The 22,062-nt window shown below is 43.1% G+C and overlaps 1 protein-coding gene across 1 annotated transcript in view; it reads right to left on the bottom strand.

Annotated features, from left to right (window-relative positions):
• The window catches only part of LOC142302574 (transient receptor potential cation channel subfamily M member 7-like), a 254,559-nt gene that overhangs the window by 36,780 nt on the left and 195,717 nt on the right, over positions 1-22,062 (bottom strand). The window contains 4 exon segments of the mRNA XM_075343678.1: positions 10,924-10,967; positions 13,082-13,956; positions 18,119-18,251; positions 18,365-18,546. Of these exon segments, the coding sequence (XP_075199793.1) occupies positions 10,924-10,967; positions 13,082-13,956; positions 18,119-18,251; positions 18,365-18,546 (1,234 nt within the window).

Genomic DNA, 22,062 nt, shown 5'->3' with positions numbered 1-22,062 from the left:
TTGCACTCAATGGATGAAAAGCGCAATGAAAAACGCGGGAATAATTGACATGCTGCGTTTTTGTGGCACCACAAAAACGCAGCTGAAAAAAAAAACGCTGTGTGCAGACAGCAAAAATGAAAACTCATAGACTTTGCTGGGGAAGCAAAGTCATGCAGTTTTCTGAGCAAAAACGCACCCGAAAAGTGCGCAAAAACACCGCGAAAAACGCACTGTGTGAACTTACCCTAAATGTTGCTGCCAGAGATTGACAGTGGCTTTAACAGGTTAAAGGCTGTGGGCAAATCTCAGCTCTATTTGCAGTTGTTAGATCCTGGTTGTGTATCACAGCCATCATGAGCGGGCTCAACCTATGAGCTCACGCCATATAGTAAATCCTGATTTGCGCTGTATATTTACAGCGGATGTCCAGAAGGAATTATTTAAGGTAACTAAAAATGAGTCCACTAGAAATATCAAAAAACTGATCCGCACATCCAACAAATGTGAACAGGTGCTAACTGAAAAAACATAGTAACTATAAATGAATACAGTTGCACACTGAAAAAGCCAAAACTGTACAAGGGAAAATATGACACTGCATTACTGCAAAAGAGAAATATTTAGTTTATGTATTGGCCAATGCATGCAAGCCTGGACACCAACGGCAAGGTATACAGTATCTCTGTAATCTGGGAACCTAACTTAAATGCCACTATCTAGGTTAAAAACATCCGTATCTGGGAAAAATGCCACTATTTGGACTACAAACCTCCATGTATGGGGAGCTAGGCTCCTGCTACAATGGTTATGAACACAGCCAGGTCTTAAGCCTAGGTCACACGTAGCGACGCAGCAGCGATCACGACGACGATCTGACCTTATCAGGATTGCTGCTGCGTCGTTACATGGTCGCTGGTGAGCTGTCAAACAGGCAGATCTCACCAGCGACCAGTGACCAGCCCCCTGCCAGCAGCGACGCGTGGAAGCGATGCTGCGCTTGGTAACTAAGGTAAATATCGGGTAACCAAGCAAAGTGCTTCGCTTGGTTACCCGATATTTACCTTGGTTACCAGCGCACACCGCTTAGCGCTGGCTCCCTGCACTCGTAGCCAGAGTACACATCGGGTTAATAAGCAAACCGCTTTGCTTATAGTTACCGATGTGTACCTTGGCTATGTGTGCAGGAAACAGGGAGCCGGCTTCAAGAAGCTGCGGACACTGGTAACCATGGTAAATATCGAGTAATCAAGCCTTTGCTTGGTTACCCGATATTTACCTTGGTTACCAGCGTCCGCAGAAGCCGGCTCCCTGCTCCCTGCACATTCAGTTTGTTGATCTCTCGCTGTCACACACAGCGATGTGTGCTTCACAGCGGGAGAGCAACGACCAAAAATGGTCCAGGACATTCAGCAACAACCGGCGACCTCACAGCAGGGTCCAGGTCGTTGCTGGATGTCACACACGCGACATCGCTAGCAAGGACGCTGCTACGTCACAGAAAATGGTGACTTAGCAGCAATGTCGTCATCGCTGTTGTTGTGTGTGACATGACCATTAGGGCGGAGTGCTCAGTCAGAAAAAGACTCACTAGAAATATCAAAAAACTGACCTGCATATCCAACAAATGTAAACAGGTGCTAACTGAAAAAAACATAGTAACTATAAATGCATACAGTTGCACACTGAAAAAGCCAAAAATGTACAAGGGAAAATATGGCACTGCATTACTGCAAAAGAGAGATATTTAGTTTATGTATTGGCCAATGCCCTAAGACCTGGCTATGTTCATAACCATTGTAGCAGGAGCCTAGCTGCCCGTACATGGAGGTTTGTAGTCCAAATAGTGGCATTTTGCCTAAATACGGATGTTTTTAACCTAGATAGTGACATTTAAGTTAGGTTCCCGGATTACAGAGATATACCTTGCCGTTGGTTTCCGGGCTTACATGCATTGGCCAATACATAAACTAAATAACTCTCTTTTGCAGTAATGCAGTGCCATATTTTCCCTTGTACATTTTTGGCTTTTTCAGTGTGCAACTGTATGCATTTATAATAAAAATGAGTCCACAACATGCATAAAGCCTGCACAAATTCCAGTTTACAGTCACACTAAAAATGTGATTTTCAGTATAAGAGGAAACCAAACTTTAATATTCTGGATATAAAATATGGAAAAACTGATCAGTATGATGTGAGTGAGAGCGACTAATCATGTGTGGCCAACTCTCCATCAGGAACAGGGTTCCAAGACCCCTAATTTACAAAGTTCATTCAGGTTTTTGACAAAGATATTCCTAAGCCATGAAACTTTATCTGTGGAATGACTACACAAAACATACAAGCATACTGTTACATGGAATATACATTACATACACTGGCTTGTGGATGTCGGTGAAGAAGGTTGTTGTAATTCTTTTAATTCTGTACATGAATGTGTTTTTCTGAGACTCTCCTCGTCCTTGCTGCATGGCTGTGATGGAGAATAAGAGAAATTTTAACTTTTGGGTCATCCTGGGATTTTAACAAAGAAGAACATAACAAGATAGATACTGAATTTGAATGCAGAATCAGAATATATCTGATTTCAGTGGAAGCGGCAGGCCATCTTATGTATATAAAGGCCTTCTGATTATGTCGGAGCACAAAAGGATTGTGCAGTTTGAATTACAACCCCCTATGTTTTTATGTAGAGATGTCTGGCAGTGGCTTTCTCTCCATTGAAAACATATCAACACTCGGAACTTGTTCCGACTTAAAGTGTGACATACTGGTGGAGATCTGAGGTTGTGGATTGTATTAGTCATCTACTCAAGTTAACAAAGGAATTATTTTTATTCTTCCATCCACGGTCTTACAGCAACTCTGGGTGGGTGGCCAAAACGAGATGACCCCGTCCAAGAGATTACAAACCAGGACTGGTAGTTCCACTGTCCCTATACCAGGCAATACGCAGTCTCCCAACTTTTGGTTGGCCCACAGCTTTTGTACCTGTCTCCAATATGGTCTGCAGTCACAGCCCATGCTTGTCCAGATGACAAATACCATGACCATAGCATGTGTATCTGTGGCGCCCTGAGGCTTCAGTCACCACAGAGGTACTGCTCCTCAACCAGAGGTTTGGTATCCCATCTTGGGTATGGAAAAGGTCACCACCAGTTCACACAAAATCACAACACTCTCACTCAGCAACACCTCACCAGACATGGAAAGGACATGATTATACCCGAAGCCAGACCGGGGGGTGGAGTCTGTTGAGTGGAAACATACAGTAGTGGAGTGGGGAGAGAGAAAGAACAGAGGAGAGGAGCAGAGGATGATCAAAGACCCATGGCCTGGAGCTGGTACCGCTCAGCCCGGGCACAGACAGATGGAGTCCTAGAGACCACGAGAAGTGCAACATCCTCCCGTGGCCTTATTTCACATGTAATCTATGGGTGGAAGGACTTGGCCGCAACATGGGGACTGGTCCCTAGGCTCAAGGAGAAGAACCTACGTACTCCACTAGTAAAACCAGCAGCTGAGGTAACTGCAAGCACCGAAGCCACACAAATTCGCTGGAAGGACCAAGGGATAGAGCTTCACGCCACCCAATAGGGTCCATGGGCACTGGCACAGAGTTCAGTGATCGAGGGCGCAAGGCAGGAGGAAGAAGCAAGTGCAGGAAGACAACCCGGAATGGGACACTTGAGAAAGGTGCACCGGACTCTACCTCTGAACTACCCGGAATCGACTGGAGCCCATCACAGCGATACCCCAGCACTCCAAAGGCGGTCACTGGCATGTCGTGTTACCTTGGAACCTGCTACAGTGAGTAAAAACCTTGAGACTGCATCCCTGTGTCGCTCCGTTATTCACCTGCGCTTCCGGCCCTACAACCCCTGCCATCATAGACTACTACTACCCCCCCATCCGCCCTGGGGCCCAGCTGTACCTGTGGAAAGCTATACCAATCAAGTCGCATCACTACCTGCTCCAGAGGTCCTCCATCTCGCAGCGGCGGCACCTAACTTGCCGCATACCACAGGTGGCGTCACGAATAAACTGTCATCATCCCCTTTCTATTTCTTAAACGACACCGCCAAAGTCACGGAAACGGGTCTTTCCACCGCGATGTCCCAGAGCCAGAACCATGGCCCAGAGTCATCACCACGGCCCGGTAACGAGCCACCCCACGGCCCTGGAATGGGCATGTCATATCCAGCTACAGCCAGCCCCAATCACCTCATCTGTGTCTTAAGTACCCCAAGCTGCCTTCTGGTTCAAGCCCGGCCCCTGGGAAACACCACCACAGTGCTAACTGTGCATTGGTGGAGGTATTTTCCTGAGGCCGAGCCCCTCACCTCGTACTGCATGTGAGACCCCCTGTGGTGACAACTCCACTGGGTCTACTATCACCATCCACATAATGGGACTAGTGGATGGGAGAACAATGACCTAATTGAGACCCCTGTGACACCTACGACAGTAATGGAATGATTGCTTTACTCTATTTACCAATCTTGTGCCTGTCATTCTGTGTATATTAGATATAGCTATTATGTCTTTGCCTCATGGCTCCAGGGTCTGGATGGCATGGTATGTGTACCTTTGTCTCCCACAGTTCCCATCCCTTTTATTGTGCACCACAAACTGACGAGCAAGAAAATATTTAATAAAAAATAACAATGAAATTTACATAACCAGTGCTCTGTGCTGGAAAAAGTATGCATTCCTTAGAGCCATGGACTCCACTTTATGTCCATTGGTCCAATCCGTAGCCAGCTCCACACAGCCTCCATGCATTAGATAGAAGCCAAAAGTATGTTCTTTCGGCCTTCACCTGGCTGGTATACCATTTGTTTAAAGGGAACCAATCACCAGGATTTCGTATCTGTGAGGTCATACCCAGGTGACCAGAAGGTGTGGGGTCTCAGTCAACTGAAAAATGTTGCTTCCTGGTGTCAGCTTTGTTGGCTGAGGCCCTGCCCCTTCTGGTCACATGGGTATGACCTCACACAGGTCCTGATAGTGAAACATTAAATCAATTGTATAATACTTATGCTAATTATAACAGGGGGATAGGATAGGTATGTATACCCTCCCAGATATTATCTGATTCTCAATTGCTGTCACTCAAGAAGAAGCTAGTGATATTATAAACTTTACTTTCTTGTATTTGAAAACCTAAACATCCGAGCTGACCACTAAAGGTATGTAGAGAATCAGCCTGATAGTGCCAGTATAGCACTGGCTTTAGGTTATATATGAAAATCCTGGTGATTGGTTCCCTTTAACTGTATAGAAAAATGCTTTCCTACACAGAGGGCCACTGTAAAGAAAGAGATACCATGTGATATACTGTATGTTTCTTTTTAATGGATTAATATGGTGGATGAATGCTTCAGCATCAATCCTGGCTGTGGCCACTGTTGGGTGCATATCTCTTGAGTGTATGTGCCCAACAGTGAACACAGATGCAAGGTGCACCTTGCCTAATGGTGCGATTACACCACCCAATTTGTGGCATTAAATAACAACCAACTGTCAAGTATTTACTGGTCACCAGACATTTAACAGCCTGTTTTCACAGGTAGACCATGCTTAGCAATGAGCAATGAATGATCTGTAATAGATTGTTCAGTGCACATAGGTTGCCATTATTTATGCAAATGAGGCCAAAAAACTATTTGACTATCTGAAGCCTCTGCGTTTTATCCTCCCAGTCTGTGATTCCCCAGCTTCATTAGGCTCGCTACGCATGACCGGAAGTTCAGAAGACTAGTACATGAGCCTGGCTTCAAAGTCGCACTGACACGGCCGAAATGAGTCTTGGCCATGTGCAAGATTTCCAGGAGCTGGCGCTGGCTCATAAAAATCATGTTATCGCGCCCACAAGGGAGTGATAACATTTAAAGAGGGCCGACTAGTCTGGGGAACTAACACCCCTTCAACTAGTCAAGGTTCTAATTTTTATAGGAATAGTGCAGTTTATAAGTCATTTTCTTAAACATTCATATTAGTGAATAGCATTATACAGGACTGGTTAGGGAGGGAGTTTGTGCAGACAGTTATCAATACTGCTGGGTTGGAGGGAATAGAGTACCTGACAGGTTTCCTTTAATGTATCATTATTAAACAGCAATGTTTTTCTTCTTCACACAGTGCAAGATACTGGCTCAATAACATGATACTTACAATATGTCATTACATATCTTAATGTAAACACTTGATAGTTCTTTATCAGTTTAAAAAATATATCTAATATATAAAGCTGAGTGTATGTATGTATGTGTGTATGTCCGCTAAAGGAATTCACACCGCCGCATGTACAATCACAAAATTTTGCACAGACACTCCATTTGACTCAGGGAACGTCATAGACTATGTTTTGAGGGGAAATTTTAATTCCAGGCTTTACAGTTATTCGCCAAAAAACCTGCCTCCATTAAAGTCAATAGAGTTGGAGCCAGAACTTCAGAAGAATGTGAAGCCACACCCTTAAATGGAATGTTGGCGTGTCACAATGCAGCCAGGGAAAGAGACAGACAGACAGGGACATGCAGAGACAGACAAAGAGACAGACGGACAAAGACACAGACAGACACAGATAGACACAGACAAAGAGACAGACAAAGAGACAGACAGGTAAATAGATAGACAGGCAAAGAGACAGACAGGCAAAGAGACAGACAGGCAAAGAGACAGACAGGCAAAGAGACAGACAGGCAAAGAGACAGACAGGGAAAGAAACAGACAGGGAAAGAGATAGAGAGACAGACAGGGAAAGAGACAGAGAGACAGATAGGGAAAGTGATAGCGAGACAGACAGGGAAAGAGACAGAGAGACAGACAGAGACAGACAGGGAAAGAGATAGACAGGGAAAGAAATAGAGAGACAGAGAGAGAGACAGACAGACACATACAGAGAGAGAGACAGACAGAGAGGGAGACAGACAGAGACTGGGAGAGAAACAGAGAGACAGTTACTATCACGGGCAATGTCGGGTACTACAGCTAGTCTAATATATAAAGCTGAATGTGTGTATGTATGTGTGTATGTGTGTGTGTATGTATGCCCGGGATTGGCATCTGCACCGTCGCAGCTACAGCCACAAAATTTTGCACACTCACACGTCTGGACCCCGAGAGCGTCATAGGCTATGTTGTGAGGTGAAATTTTAATCCCGCGCGTTCCAATTTACCAATCAATTTTGCCCCTATCTACATAATGGGGAAAAAGTGAAACGAAAAGTGTATCCGCACTGTCGCATTTACAATCATGAAATTTTGCACAGACACCTCATGTGACCCAGGGAACATCGTAGACTATGTTTTGACAGGAAAATTTAACCGCGTGCTTTACAGTTACTCTCCAAAAAACATGCCTTCATTAAAGTAAATGGAGCCTGGAACTACAGGTTATTAGTAGGAGCTGTGAGTGGTTGCTATAGGAACAAAAGACATTCATAGTATAAGAAGCTTATATGTGAGGTAATAAGATGTTGGTGGGGAGACGGATAGAGAGAGACAGACAGGGAAAGAGACAGACAGAGACAGACGGTGAAAAAGAGAGACAGACCTGGAAAGAGACAGACCTGGAAAGAGACAGATGGGGAAAGAGACAGACAGACATGCAGACAGGGACAGAGACAGGCATACAGGGAAGGAGGAGACAGTCAGAGAGACAGACAAAGATAGATGGGGAAAGACACAGACCTTGATAGAGACAGATGGGGAAAGAGACAGAGAAATAGAGACAGACAAAGACAGGCAGACAGGGAAAGAGACAGACAGGAAAAGACACAGACAAAGAGGCGGGGAGACAGACGGGGAAAGAGACAGACCTGGGAAAGAGACAGACCTGGAAAGAGACAGATGGGGAAAGAAACAGAGAGATCGAGACAGACGAAAAAAGAGACAGAGACAGGCAGACGAGGAAAGAGGCAGACCTGGAAAGAGACAAACAGGGAAAGAGACAGACAGAGACAGACGGGGAAAGAGACAGATGGGGAAAGAGACAGATCTGGAAAGAGACAGACGGAGCACATTGTGACGGGGTGTACAGCAGAGCAAGGAGGGACAACAGGCCAAGGAACAATCCAAAGGGCTTTATTGGAACCACAAAGATAAAGCACCAAACATAAATATAGATCCTTAAAGTCTGCAAGGAGTCCACAACAAAACAAAAGATCCAGAGGCACCGCCTGGTATTCCGATGCCAGGGAAAATAGGGCGATGGTCCTTATATGGGTTCCTTGAGTCCAACAGGTGAACAACAAAACGCAATCCCACGTGGCCACTGATCTCCAGTCTGTAACTGTCCATACACCGGCTCTAGGATCCAGCCTCAGCTATTCCCTCCCAGAGGATCAATCTTCTTTCTTCAAGTTTCACACAGACTGACTGAATCTCCCAGGTAAGCAGAGAGTTTACACTAGTTGGACGCTAGGCCCACCTCCCCCTACTCCCAGGGATGGAAGTGCCTCAAGAGGCTACAACCTTGCACTATAAGGGGTGATTACCTACAACAATAGAAATGTACACAGAAGTAGTTCAAATAAGACAATGAACCAAGCTTGAAATAGTAATCTGTACAGCAAGATACACCTCCCCCATATCCCACCATCACAACCTGTCCCCCCTTTTTAATAAGTGAGTATGCCACGAGGTCTACACAGACCTCTGGCCATCTCACTTACGTCCATGTTGCTCAGCTGTGAATAGTCTATGGTTCTTCTTGCTGGGACAGTCCATCAGCATTCTGGTGTTGGCTTCCACACTTGTATTGGATGGAAAAGCTGTAGGTAATCCCTTGTAGAGCGATAGGGTTGGAAGGACAAGGTTCCTTTTGTGTCCTCCCTCACTCAAACTCGGCTTTCTGCACCCACAAATCGGTATTGTATATCTCCCACATCATTGCCTAGGAGAATGTCTGCAGGAAGGCCGCTCATCACACCGATTATGCATTGTTTTGCCCCAAAGCCATAATCCAGGGTTACACTTGCTCTTGGAATATATCTCTGAGTACCTCCAGCCAATTCAATGGCAATTCCTGGTCCCTTTTGAATTGCTTCTGGTTGAATTACTCGGGGATCTGCTATGGTGAGAAAAGCCCCAGTGTCACGAAAGCCAACAACTTTTTGGCCATCCAGCACAACCTCCTGTAGATGTTTATGCTGAAGATCATAAGAACGGGTCGCTGTGGCTCGCACTCCATAGACTCCTGGTAGGGAAGTCAACATATCAGAGTCACTTGGCAAATCATCAGGGCCAGAATCCAGCTCTTCTCCTGTTGAGGGTGTCTGTAGATAATGGACAGGCAAAGGTGGTCTGCAGCTGTTCTGCCTCTGAACACTTGGACAGTGAGCTTGCAGATGACCAGGCTGCCCACATTGATAACATCTGCGCTGCGTCTCACTCCTTCCAGTTTGCCTTCTGGAGAAGTAGGTAGGAGACCTTGGTGACTGATAGGGAGGTGCAGGTGCTGGAGGTGGTTGTCGATTTGGAGGATGACTCCACGGGATAGATGGGCATGTGGCCCGCAGATGCCCGGGATGCCCACAGCTATAACATCTTCGCTCTTCTACTTTCTCTCCTCGTCGCATTCCAGAAAATGTGGTAGAAACAACTGGAGGCACATACACACGGGTATCCACATGAGGTGGTGATCTAGGAGGTCGAGGAACATTGGGCACTGAAGGACAAGTAACCTCTGGTGTTGAGGAGCTGGTCATTTTTGCTCCCTCTGCTAGCAGCTTCTTCCACTGAGGCTTGATAGTGAGCACCTCATCAGCTAGAGCTGCAGCTTTCTCCACAGTGGCTCGTCTCCTTTCACGCACCCATTCCTGGATCTCAGCAGGGCACTTGAAGTAAAACTGCTCTTTTAGGAGGACCTTGAGGACGGTCTCCAAGGTTAAGGCCTCCTCTGCCTCCAGCCAACGATGCCACAGATGTTTGAGTTTGTGGGCATACATCTTGAAAGACACTTCCTCATCACATGCCAAAGTACGGAACTGAGTCCTGTAAGTGTCTGGCATTACAGCATAATGTTCTAGAATAGTCTGTTTAATATCCGCATACTCACAGTTCCACCAAGGGTCCATAGCTCTATAGGCTGCGGCAGCTCCACCCTCTAAGAGCCCAACCAGATGCCGGACGCGCTCCCTTTCTGGGACTTCCATTAATCGACACTGATGCTCAAAGTCCTGGAAGAAGCCCTCAATGTCACCAGCAGCCTCATTAAACTGCTTGAAGTCTTTGCGGGACACTCTGGGAAGTTCCCTCATGGTGGGTGCTGGGGTTACAGTCTGTCTGGAACCTCTAGCGGCTTCCACAGCGAGTTGCTTATCCAGCAATGCCATCTTCTCCATCCTGCGCTCCTTCTCTTTAGCTCCACGCATGACCTCCATCTTATATTCTATGGTGGTCTCCTCTCCCAACAAGGCCATCTCCTCCTCGTACCACACAACCCACTGACTTTTTTGGGTATTTACCTCCGGCTGCCGTCTTTCTTCCGTTTGCTGGGAGGATCCTTCCTCAGCGTCATTTTGCGAGCAAACTCCTTCCAACGCCTTAATCAGCTGCTCCTTGGAGAGTCCCTTGTAGCTGACTCCCAGTTCACGGGCCTTTGTTTGTAGGTTCACCGCAGTCCAGTTCTTGTACTCTGAGGTTCTGGTTCCAGCTGTTGATGGGCCGTTGTCCTCCATTCCTTCTGCTCTGATTCCACCGCTGCCAATTTAGTTAAATCTGTGAGGAATATCTGTGGTGTTGAAATATATGTTGTGAAATGCTTCTATTAGCTTAGTTTTTGCCTTTTAATAATGACATTTCTATCTATTTGTTTTGTGGTTTTTGTGTGCAGAATACATTTTTGTTAATACATTCTATTTTGTTAACAGCAGTTATTAACCCGGGCGAAGCCGGGTAGTACAGCTAGTTTACTATAAAAAATAAAATTACCTCTATAACAGAAAACTTTTGCTTTTCTGTAGTAGCCTTGATTCCTACATAAAAAAAAAAAAATATCATCAGTAATATATTATCACCTTTACTTTGTTTAAAGCAGTTTTGGTATTTAAAGTTTTAATTGCGTCATCTGGACTTATATAAGACCCGGTGACACTATGCTTGGTACAGTGTTATCTGGAAGCAGTCCAGGAAGAGTTGATCTAGGAGGGAGAGCTTAGATTAGTGCAGGCATATAGGCAGGGTTTAATTTCTATTGTAATGATTGTATACCGCTTCTACACCATACTGCCGCTACTTAGTAAAACCGCTGTTACCTGAATTCAGTGTAAGGATAGCTGATGGATGAGGGATAGTAAATAATAAATTAAAGAAAAATGACATGGCGTCTCCCCCATTTTTGATAACCAGCAAAGGTAAAGCAAACAGCTGTGGGCTGATATTATCAGCCTAGGAGGGTCCAAGGTTATTGTCCCTTCCAAGCCTAAAAATATCAGCCCGCAGCCGCCCCAGAAGAGGTGCATCACACTAGATGAGGCAAGTCTGGCTCTTCACCTCAGCTGTTCCTGATTGCCCTGGTGCAGTGGCAATCGGAGTAAAGGTTTATGGGGTTGATGTCAGCTGTGTAGTATAAAAATCAAAAAGGTGTGCATATAATGTGATGCACCACATCTGGACCAGTTGCTAGCTGCTATTTTTAGGCTGGGAAGGGCTCAATAGCTATGGACCTTCCTAGCCTGATAATATCAGCCCTCAGTTGTCTGCTTTACCTTTACTAGTTATCAAAAATAGTGGAGTCCCATGTCATTTTTTTCATTCATTCATTCATTCAAACATAAAAAGTTGTCCAATAAGCTCCACAAGGTGCAATTTTATTATATGTCTGGGGGTTGTGCAATGATATGTCTTTGTCTATATGTCTGTATGTCGATATACAGTATCTGTTGCTATCTATCGATATCTAATATCTATCTCTATCTATTGTCTATCTCTAAAGCATTCATTAGTGTTTGAAAATACTAAAAAAGCAGGGTAAAATTGCTTGCAAAAATTGTGTACAAAAATGCATATAAAATGGGGCAAAAACACCACTGAAAAACATGTTTTTGCTTCTGCATTTATCTTGGCAAGAGATGCAGAAATGGTGCAGAAATTTCTGCATCCAAATACTCAGCTTGTTTACATATGTGTAGGAGTCAGAGATGCATCTAGGCATCTTCCCCATGCTGTTCGCATTTCATTTGAGCACTGTTTCCATCCAATTTAGCGATTTGTCTCCCCCCAAATCTTTTGTTTGGGTCTTCTGGAAAAATGATTAAGCTTCCTATTGATTTCCAGTATACTCGGTACTCAAGTCAAGCCCATCCAACCTTCCGACCTGCTCGATTCAAGTACCGAGTAGAGATGAGCAAACCTTTGGAGGTTTGGTTCACTTGCAGCAAACAAGCCTAGCTCCACAGGCTCGAGCTTGACCTGAACCCTGGATTAAGTCACTGATTGGCAGTTTGAGTCTCCACCCACATACAGCCAGCCATAAGCAAAATACTTTCAGTTGAGAGTGGGCGGGCTTTTTCAAATACATTTTTTTGTTACACACTACATCCGAGCACGCTGTTGTTACCGCCTATATGAACCATTCAAACACTGCAAGCGGCTTGCACAGGACTGAGCACCGAGCATACCTGAGCATAGCATTTCTCGCATTAGTTTTGTTTGCATGTAATGCATCTAAACCCAAACCATGATTTTTAAATTCGGTGTTCGGTTCGAAAACCGAAGCTCAGGTTTGCTCATCTCTAATACCGAGCACTCGAGCATTTTCATATTCGTTCATTAATAATCCGTAATTATTTCATGGTTTATATAAATATATCAAGAGAGACAACCTTTATCTCCCTACTTTGTACAAATGTAATTCGCTCACTGTGGTTGACTAATGCAGAAGCTAAAATTTAACAAAACTTGGTAAGCTAACGAAAAGCAAGCAGACAAAAAAAGTTCCTATAGTTCTATCATCATAATACTGTAATTACTAATTTTAAAATTAAAAAAAAAAGAAGTTATCAGGTCTAGTTGCAACATATTTTGTTTACAAACTTATATTACTACATCCAAAGAAGGGCAGGTAATAAAAAAAACTCAGCAATGTTACCTGGACTTTTAGAATGTTTCCAAAGTTTGTGAAACACTTCTGTAATTTTATTATTGATACTTTGTTGATCTTTATGTTTTTTTACAATAGTATCAATGTTGTCACCATTCGGTGACGCTTCTGGTAATGGTTGTTCAGTTGTCTGAGCTTCCAGTTCAGGAGATAATTTGGAATATGGACCTCCATCTCCATCTCCAGAATTATTTTCAGAAATAACTTTGCCATCATCATCAGTAAATGCACAATTAACAAATCCTTCCTCTTTGTAGGTTTTACCAATCAATGCTGAACTGGATGAATCTGGACTTTTCGGTAATGGACTCTTTTTAGCTTGAACAGTTGTTGATATATTTGGAACTTCAGAAACCCTTTTTGGTTTAGATTCAGAAGTTGCAAGAGTTATATGAGACTTGCATTTTAGAGATTTCTGTTTGTCAAAATCTATGTCATCATAAGCAGCTCCATGCTGAAATTCCGGGAGATGGTCAGATAAGTAAAACAAAGCTTCGTGTACAGGAGCGAAATCTGATCCAATGATTCTTTGCAGTGAATTTGAAGTTTTAGTAAACTTTTCTATGCCAGGTTGTGAGAAGGAGTGAGCTAAAATTTGGCTGCTTTTGCTTTTTTTCCAAATGGTTGATTGTCCAAGTCCATCATCAGTAGTTTGCTTTGAGAGGCTTAAGTCACAGGACATCATGCTGTGGCTCCTTTTGGATTCCATGGCTTTTTGTGCAGTGAGGGTTTTCATAGAATCCAGTGTAAGACCTGAAAGATCCTGCAGGTGTCCAATGTGATCATCTAAATGGTGCAGTAAACTTTTAATGAAGTTGACATGACCTCTAACATCCTTCATGTCTTCATATATGTCTTCAACTCTGGAAAAAAATAGAAATAATTAGAATAATAGAATGTAGTGTATGTACCAGTACATAGATAAACATCTGGAAGCATAAACGTGCTAATTTATAACAGTTATCAAAAATGGAGGGCATCACGGGAACCACCATGTATGGATAAGCATATGTAAAACTTCTCAAATATACGGTGAAGTCCAGAAATATTTGGACATTGACCTCCATCTTTCTGATTTAGCCTCTGCATGCTACTATTTTTTATTTAAAATGAAACAACTGAGATGCAATTGAAGTGTAGACTTTCAAGTTTAATTAAAGGGGGTTGAAAAAAATATCCTGTTTAGGAACTGCAACCATTTTTCTACAAAGCCTGCTCCTTTCAGGGGCTCAGAGGATCCGTTCCAAACCTCCTCCATACTTTTTTTCCCCCATCATTCTGGTACAGGGAGATTTCGTAGTTTCATCTTTCAAAGAATTCTTTCCCAGAACTGGACTGGCTTCTTTAGTTGTTTTTTTTTTGGCAAAATCTCATCTGGCCTCTATTGTCAAGGCTGATTAATAGTTTGCATCTTGTGGTAAACTCACAAGAATCAATGGAAAATATTCTGGTATCATACACCACTGTTATCTTTCATGAACATCCTGGCCTTTTTGAGTTCCCAAGCTCACCTGTGGGCTTTTTTTGCAGAATGTACCAAACTGTTGATTTGACCACTCCTAATATTTCTATTATCTATCAAAAGGATTTTTTTTTCAGTTTAATGATGGTCTGTTTCCCTTTTAATGAGCGTTCCTTTGACCACATGTTGTGGGTTCATAGCAACAGCTTCCAAATGCAAATGCCACACCTGGAATCAGCTCTAGACTTTTTACTTGCATATTGATGATGGATTAAAAAGGGAATAGAAAATGCAGATAATTAAAGCACTTTTGAGATTATTATTATTATTATTATTATTTATAGAGCACAATTGATTCCATGGTGCTGTACATGAGAAGATTTTAAATTCCTATTACAGATTTAAATGACAGAAAACAAACTAACAGTGATAGACTGATACTAAGGGTGGAGATGGCCCTGCCCTTGCAGAATTACATTCTACAGGATATTGAGGAAGGAGACAGTATGGTGAGGGGGTTGCAGCAGCTCCAGTGGTGATGAGGTGGCAAGGGGTCATTGCAGACTGTAAGCTTTCCTGAAGAGATGGGTTTCAAGTTCCATTAGGAGGTTCCGAATGTGGCAGATAATCTGACGTGTTGAGAGAATTCCAGAGAATGGCAGACAGTCAGGAGAAGTCTTGGAGTCGATTGGGTGAAGAACGAATAAATGTAGTTGAGAGAAGGAGGTATTGGAAGGACTGGAGATTACATGATTGTAGATATTAGGAGATTAGTTCCCCTAATTGTCAAATTACTTTTAGTCCCTTGAAAAAGAAGCAGCTACATATCAAAGAACTGTATTTCCTAAACCTTCACTCCAATCAGGATGTGAAGACCATCAAAGGAGGGCTGAGAGTCTGCAAGTTAAAAGCAATCTGTTCGCAGGGTTTTGCTATGTAATTTGAAGAAAGCATGCTTCAAAGATTGAAGATGCAGTTTCTTATCATGAAGTGTGTTGTTGTTTACTTGTATGTTTGTTTTAGCTTCAGTAGCTTATCATTATTCAGACTGCGGAGCAGTTAGCCCAGGTCCGGCACAACCTCTTCTGTAATTAACAGGTCACTGTATTTAGATTATGTTTATTGAAATCCTGGTATGGGTGGGGGCAGCTTTCTCAGCTTTGTTGTATGGTTAAAACTAAAAGCTTCGATTGTGTCAGAATAGCTGCACCTAGTAATCGAAGTGATACATTGTTGAAATTAGGATGGCTTTTTACACCATGCTGCTCTCAGATGAGGTAGCAAAAAACCTACTGACAGATTCCTTAAAAGCCCATACTGATTATATAACTGTATCCTAAATATAGACAAGAAAAAGAGGAAAAGCGAACAAGGTCCTAATAATCAATGATTTTTTTTATTATTCAAGGAACAAGTATAAATATAAATACAACATATATAAATTAGGTGGTGAACACTTACTCAATCAGCATACATATAGTAGTTGGTTATAGCCTGTATAGTTTACAAATATATAGTAGCACTAATAAGAATAGTTCTAGTTTATATTCCACATAATTAATGGTATAACAATATATAGGCTATATGTTTTTTTTTTAATTAGTGACACAACAATTAATAGCAAGCTAAATATGTCATCTGAGCAGTATGAACTGTTGGTAATTACCGTGATCACTATCGCAATATAAATAAAGTAAGGCCATGTCTCACTAAGCAACATCGCTAGCAACATCGCTGCTGAGGCACGACTTTTGTGACACAACAGCAATGTTGCTAGCGATGTTGCTATGTGTGACATCCAGCAACAACCTGGTCCCTGCTGTGAGGTCGCCGATTGTTGCTGAATGTCCTGGACCATTTTTTAGTTGTTGCTCTCCCGCTGTGAAGCACACATCGCTGTGTGTGACAGCGAGAGAGCAACAACTGAATGTGCAGGCAGCAGGAGCCGGCTTCTGCGGACGCTGGTAACCAATGTAAACATCGGGTAACCAAGAAGCCCTTTCCTTGGTTACCCGATATTTACCTTTGTTACCAGCGTCCGCCGCTCTCACGCTGTCAGTGCCGGCTCCCTGCTCACTGCACACATAGCCAGACTACACATCGGGTAATTAACCCGATGTGTACTCTGGCTAAGAGTGCAGGGAGCCAGCGCTAAGCGGTGTGCGCTGGTAACCAAGGTAAATATCGGGTTGGTTACCCGATATTTACCTTAGTTACCAAGCGCAGCATCGCTTCCACGCGTCGCTGCTTGCTGGGGGCAATTCACTGTTTGCTGGTGAGATCTGCCTGTGTGACAGCTCACCAGCAACCCATGTAGCAACGCTCCAGCGATCCCTGCCAGGTCAGGTTGCTGGTGGCATCGCTGGAGCGTCGCTTAAGGCCCCTTTACAAACTGAGACTTTCTAGCGATCCCACCAGCGATCCCAAACTGGCCGGGATCACTACAAAGTCTCTGGTGAGTCGCTGGTAAGCTGTCAAACAGGCATACCTGGAAAACGACGCAACAGCGATACGAATCTGCAGAACGACCTAGCTAGTCATTGGCGAAGTTGTAAAGCAGCTTTTTGAAAGGGAAGTCGCTAACGAAGTCGCTGTAACGGTGTCAAACACAGCGATGCATGCTGCACAGCGGGAAACAAAGGACCAAAGAATGGTCCTGAGAGATGTGTAGTGATCAGCAACCTCACAGCAGGGGCCAGGTTGCTTATGTGTTTCACACACTGCAATGTCGCTGGGGAGGTCGCTATTACGTCACAAAACTGGTGACATTACAGCGATGTCGTTTGCAATGTTGCAGTGTGTAAAGGGTCCTATAGTGTGATGGTACCTCTACACTCACGGCTCCACTGATAGAGGTGCAAGACAATTGTCTATTTGCACAGCCGATTATAGATTAAGGCACTATAGTGAGAAACACCACAGTTCAAGCACATGAATAATATGGAAGCTAACAATCAGCTGGAGTTAATTAAGTTATCCACAAAGATAAGTTAACTAATATATAAGAATATATAATAATATATAAGAAACCCATATAGCCTATACATATATTGTTATATCATTAATTATGTGGAATATAAACTAGAATTATTCTTATTAGTGCTGCTATATATTTGTGAACTATACAGGCTATAACCAACTACTATATGTATGCTGATTGAGTAAGTGTTCACCACCTAATTTATATATGTTGTATTTATATTTATACTTGTTCCTTGAATAATAAAAAATCATTGATTATTAGCACCTTGTTCGCTTTTCCTCTTTTTCTTTTCTACCTTGTTGCGAATGTCCACTGATTAGTCCAGTTTATAAATTACCAGCTAATATACTATAATGTATTTATACTGATGATGCTGTACTCATTACAAACATTTTCGTGTATCCTGAATATATTTTGTTAAAGAGATAAAATACCCAAACTTTTATCATTGAACAAATATTTCTGGATCTAATTGTATATAATTAAGAACAATTACAAAAATCCTTTCAAATTAGGCTATGAACGTTTTAGCCCTGAAAGGGACACATAAAGGGAATTTGACTTTTCCAATAAAATGTACCTTTCCGATGTTACCCGAATTCTTTCATCACTCTTTGAATTGTTATCATCTTTCTTGTCTTTAAAATAAATCTGCACACATTCTTCTTCAAACTCATGCAGCCTCTTTTTCTCTTCTTCGGTCAAGAAGAGTTCTGCGGGTATTAATAAAATAAAGGAACTTTGTTTTGCTGGATTTTATCAAAAAGGATGACAACTATAAGCAACATAAATAAATGGGGAAATAAATGCTGGAGATTTAACTTACTTGGTCCCTGAGAACCTGATCTCTTTTTCCGTCCACATAGCCAGTTTATGACAAGCCACAAATGGCTGAAGAGAATAAAGGGTGGCGGGAGCACAGGCTTATTGTGGTAAAACATGACAAAATAATAGCGTTGAAACTTCCACAGATGATCGGATATTCTTTTATACTCCAAGTACACATTACTGCAGGACACAGAAATATGAGTAGGTAGCAAACGATTAGTAGGAAAGGCTAGTACAGGTATTAATTATATTTAAAGGGAACCAATCATCAGGATTTTCTTATATAAAGTAAAGCCAGTGCTATACTAGCGCTAGGATGCTGAATGTAAGAATACCTTTTGTTCAGAGATTGTATGTTTTATTTCAGAAATATGTGCAAGTAAAGTTCCAGCAATGCACTGTTATTTGATTGACAGGTGTAATAGTAAGGGAATATGTGGGTCGAGGTTTGCTATCTATTTTCGCCCCTGTCTGCTGCCTGACCTTGGTAGATGTTAGACTGTATGGTTGCATTTTGAACACGCCCCTATCACGTGACAGAAATGACCCATACCTGGAAGGAGCCCATACAGTCTAGCATCTACCAAGGCCAGGCAGGCAGACAGGGGCGGGAATAGATAGCACAACCAGACCCTCATATTCCCTTCCTGTTGCACCTGTAAATCAAATAGAATGGCATTGCTGGAACTTTACTTGCATATATTTCTGAAATAAAACATCCACTCTCAGAACAAAAGCTATGCTTACATTCAGCATCCTAGTACCAGTATAGCACTGGCTTTACTTTATATATGAAAATCCTGATGGTTGGTACCGTTAAAGCTGGCAACAGTTAATCAAACCATTATTTAAACTTCTTTGTGAGTATGATACAGCTGTAACCTCCTGTATCTGCCTTGGCCAGAGCTAGCTATCGTTACATCAGAATAGTCCCTTTGATGTTACGGTTAACAGTGACTGCAGCATCTATACGGTTAGTTATAGGGACCCTTTGTGTCACCCCAACAGCAACCCACAGCTCCAATGTCTGCAGCTCTATACTTCAGGGTTTCATAGGATATCAATATAATGATACACACTGCAACACTAACAAATTGCAGTTTATTGTATAAGCAATGCAGTGATCACAGGTTCAAGTTCGCTATAATTAAAAATTAGAAAAATATTTATTTTAAAAAAATACAAAGTATAAGCATTTAGATCTAAACATTTACATCATCCTTCTTTTCCTCATTTTAAATAAATAGATCTTAACAAAATCAATAAAAAAAATCACATCTGAATTTGAAAAATTCATTCTATTGTAGGAGAAATAAGATAATCAAAAAGTCACATATAGCTCAAAATATGGTACCAAAGATCACAATAAGAACTATAACTCATGCAAAAAAACACACCTCCATCAAGAGAACAATGAAGAAGTTATAGGAATCAGAATTTAGTGACAATAACTAAATGTTCATGTAAATCATGAGTTTGTCTCCTTTACTGGAGAGACAATTTGAATATTTCCCAGAGGGGCATTGCAGCTATAAGTCCCCTTACCTGGCAGCCAGACTGGCTTGCAAAGTCTCCTTAAGGAGAATAGTGTTCCCCCGTGGTCCCCACATAGCTTTCTCATGAGCCAGATCAGACACCCCCATACTTTGCACTGACGAGGGGCAAGCACCCCGAAACACCGTGTCTGCAAATTGGGATTCTGATCTGGCTTATATATCCTGAGTCATATTGCAAAGGATTGTTGAAGATCCACTTGTGACTTTTAGGATCGCTACTTCCAATAGGTGGCGCTGTGCTAGAGTTTGTCTCCTTTACTGGAGAGACAATTTGAATATTTCCCAGAGGGGCATTGCAGCTATAAGTCCCCTTACCTGGCAGCCAGACTGGCTTGCAAAGTCTCCTTAAGGAGAATAGTGTTCCCCCGTGGTCCCCACATAGCTTTCTCATGAGCCAGATCAGACACCCCCATACTTTGCACTGACGAGGGGCAAGCACCCCGAAACACCGTGTCTGCAAATTGGGATTCTGATCTGGCTTATATATCCTGAGTCATATTGCAAAGGATTGTTGAAGATCCACTTGTGACTTTTAGGATCGCTACTTCCAATAGGTGGCGCTGTGCTAGAGTTTGTCTCCTTTACTGGAGAGACAATTTGAATATTTCCCAGAGGGGCATTGCAGCTATAAGTCCCCTTACCTGGCAGCCAGACTGGCTTGCAAAGTCTCCTTAAGGAGAATAGTGTTCCCCCGTGGTCCCCACATAGCTTTCTCATGAGCCAGATCAGACACCCCCATACTTTGCACTGACGAGGGGCAAGCACCCCGAAACACCGTGTCTGCAAATTGGGATTCTGATCTGGCTTATATATCCTGAGTCATATTGCAAAGGATTGTTGAAGATCCACTTGTGACTTTTAGGATCGCTACTTCCAATAGGTGGCGCTGTGCTAGAGTTTGTCTCCTTTACTGGAGAGACAATTTGAATATTTCCCAGAGGGGCATTGCAGCTATAAGTCCCCTTACCTGGCAGCCAGACTGGCTTGCAAAGTCTCCTTAAGGAGAATAGTGTTCCCCCGTGGTCCCCACATAGCTTTCTCATGAGCCAGATCAGACACCCCCATACTTTGCACTGACGAGGGGCAAGCACCCCGAAACACCGTGTCTGCAAATTGGGATTCTGATCTGGCTTATATATCCTGAGTCATATTGCAAAGGATTGTTGAAGATCCACTTGTGACTTTTAGGATCGCTACTTCCAATAGGTGGCGCTGTGCTAGAGTTTGTCTCCTTTACTGGAGAGACAATTTGAATATTTCCCAGAGGGGCATTGCAGCTATAAGTCCCCTTACCTGGCAGCCAGACTGGCTTGCAAAGTCTCCTTAAGGAGAATAGTGTTCCCCCGTGGTCCCCACATAGCTTTCTCATGAGCCAGATCAGACACCCCCATACTTTGCACTGACGAGGGGCAAGCACCCCGAAACACCGTGTCTGCAAATTGGGATTCTGATCTGGCTTATATATCCTGAGTCATATTGCAAAGGATTGTTGAAGATCCACTTGTGACTTTTAGGATCGCTACTTCCAATAGGTGGCGCTGTGCTAGAGTTTGTCTCCTTTACTGGAGAGACAATTTGAATATTTCCCAGAGGGGCATTGCAGCTATAAGTCCCCTTACCTGGCAGCCAGACTGGCTTGCAAAGTCTCCTTAAGGAGAATAGTGTTCCCCCGTGGTCCCCACATAGCTTTCTCATGAGCCAGATCAGACACCCCCATACTTTGCACTGACGAGGGGCAAGCACCCCGAAACACCGTGTCTGCAAATTGGGATTCTGATCTGGCTTATATATCCTGAGTCATATTGCAAAGGATTGTTGAAGATCCACTTGTGACTTTTAGGATCGCTACTTCCAATAGGTGGCGCTGTGCTAGAGTTTGTCTCCTTTACTGGAGAGACAATTTGAATATTTCCCAGAGGGGCATTGCAGCTATAAGTCCCCTTACCTGGCAGCCAGACTGGCTTGCAAAGTCTCCTTAAGGAGAATAGTGTTCCCCCGTGGTCCCCACATAGCTTTCTCATGAGCCAGATCAGACACCCCCATACTTTGCACTGACGAGGGGCAAGCACCCCGAAACACCGTGTCTGCAAATTGGGATTCTGATCTGGCTTATATATCCTGAGTCATATTGCAAAGGATT

Source organism: Anomaloglossus baeobatrachus, chromosome 4 (assembly GCF_048569485.1).
Source record: "Anomaloglossus baeobatrachus isolate aAnoBae1 chromosome 4, aAnoBae1.hap1, whole genome shotgun sequence".
Classification (NCBI taxonomy): domain Eukaryota; kingdom Metazoa; phylum Chordata; class Amphibia; order Anura; family Aromobatidae; genus Anomaloglossus; species Anomaloglossus baeobatrachus.
This window is presented reverse-complemented; position numbering and strand designations above follow the sequence as displayed.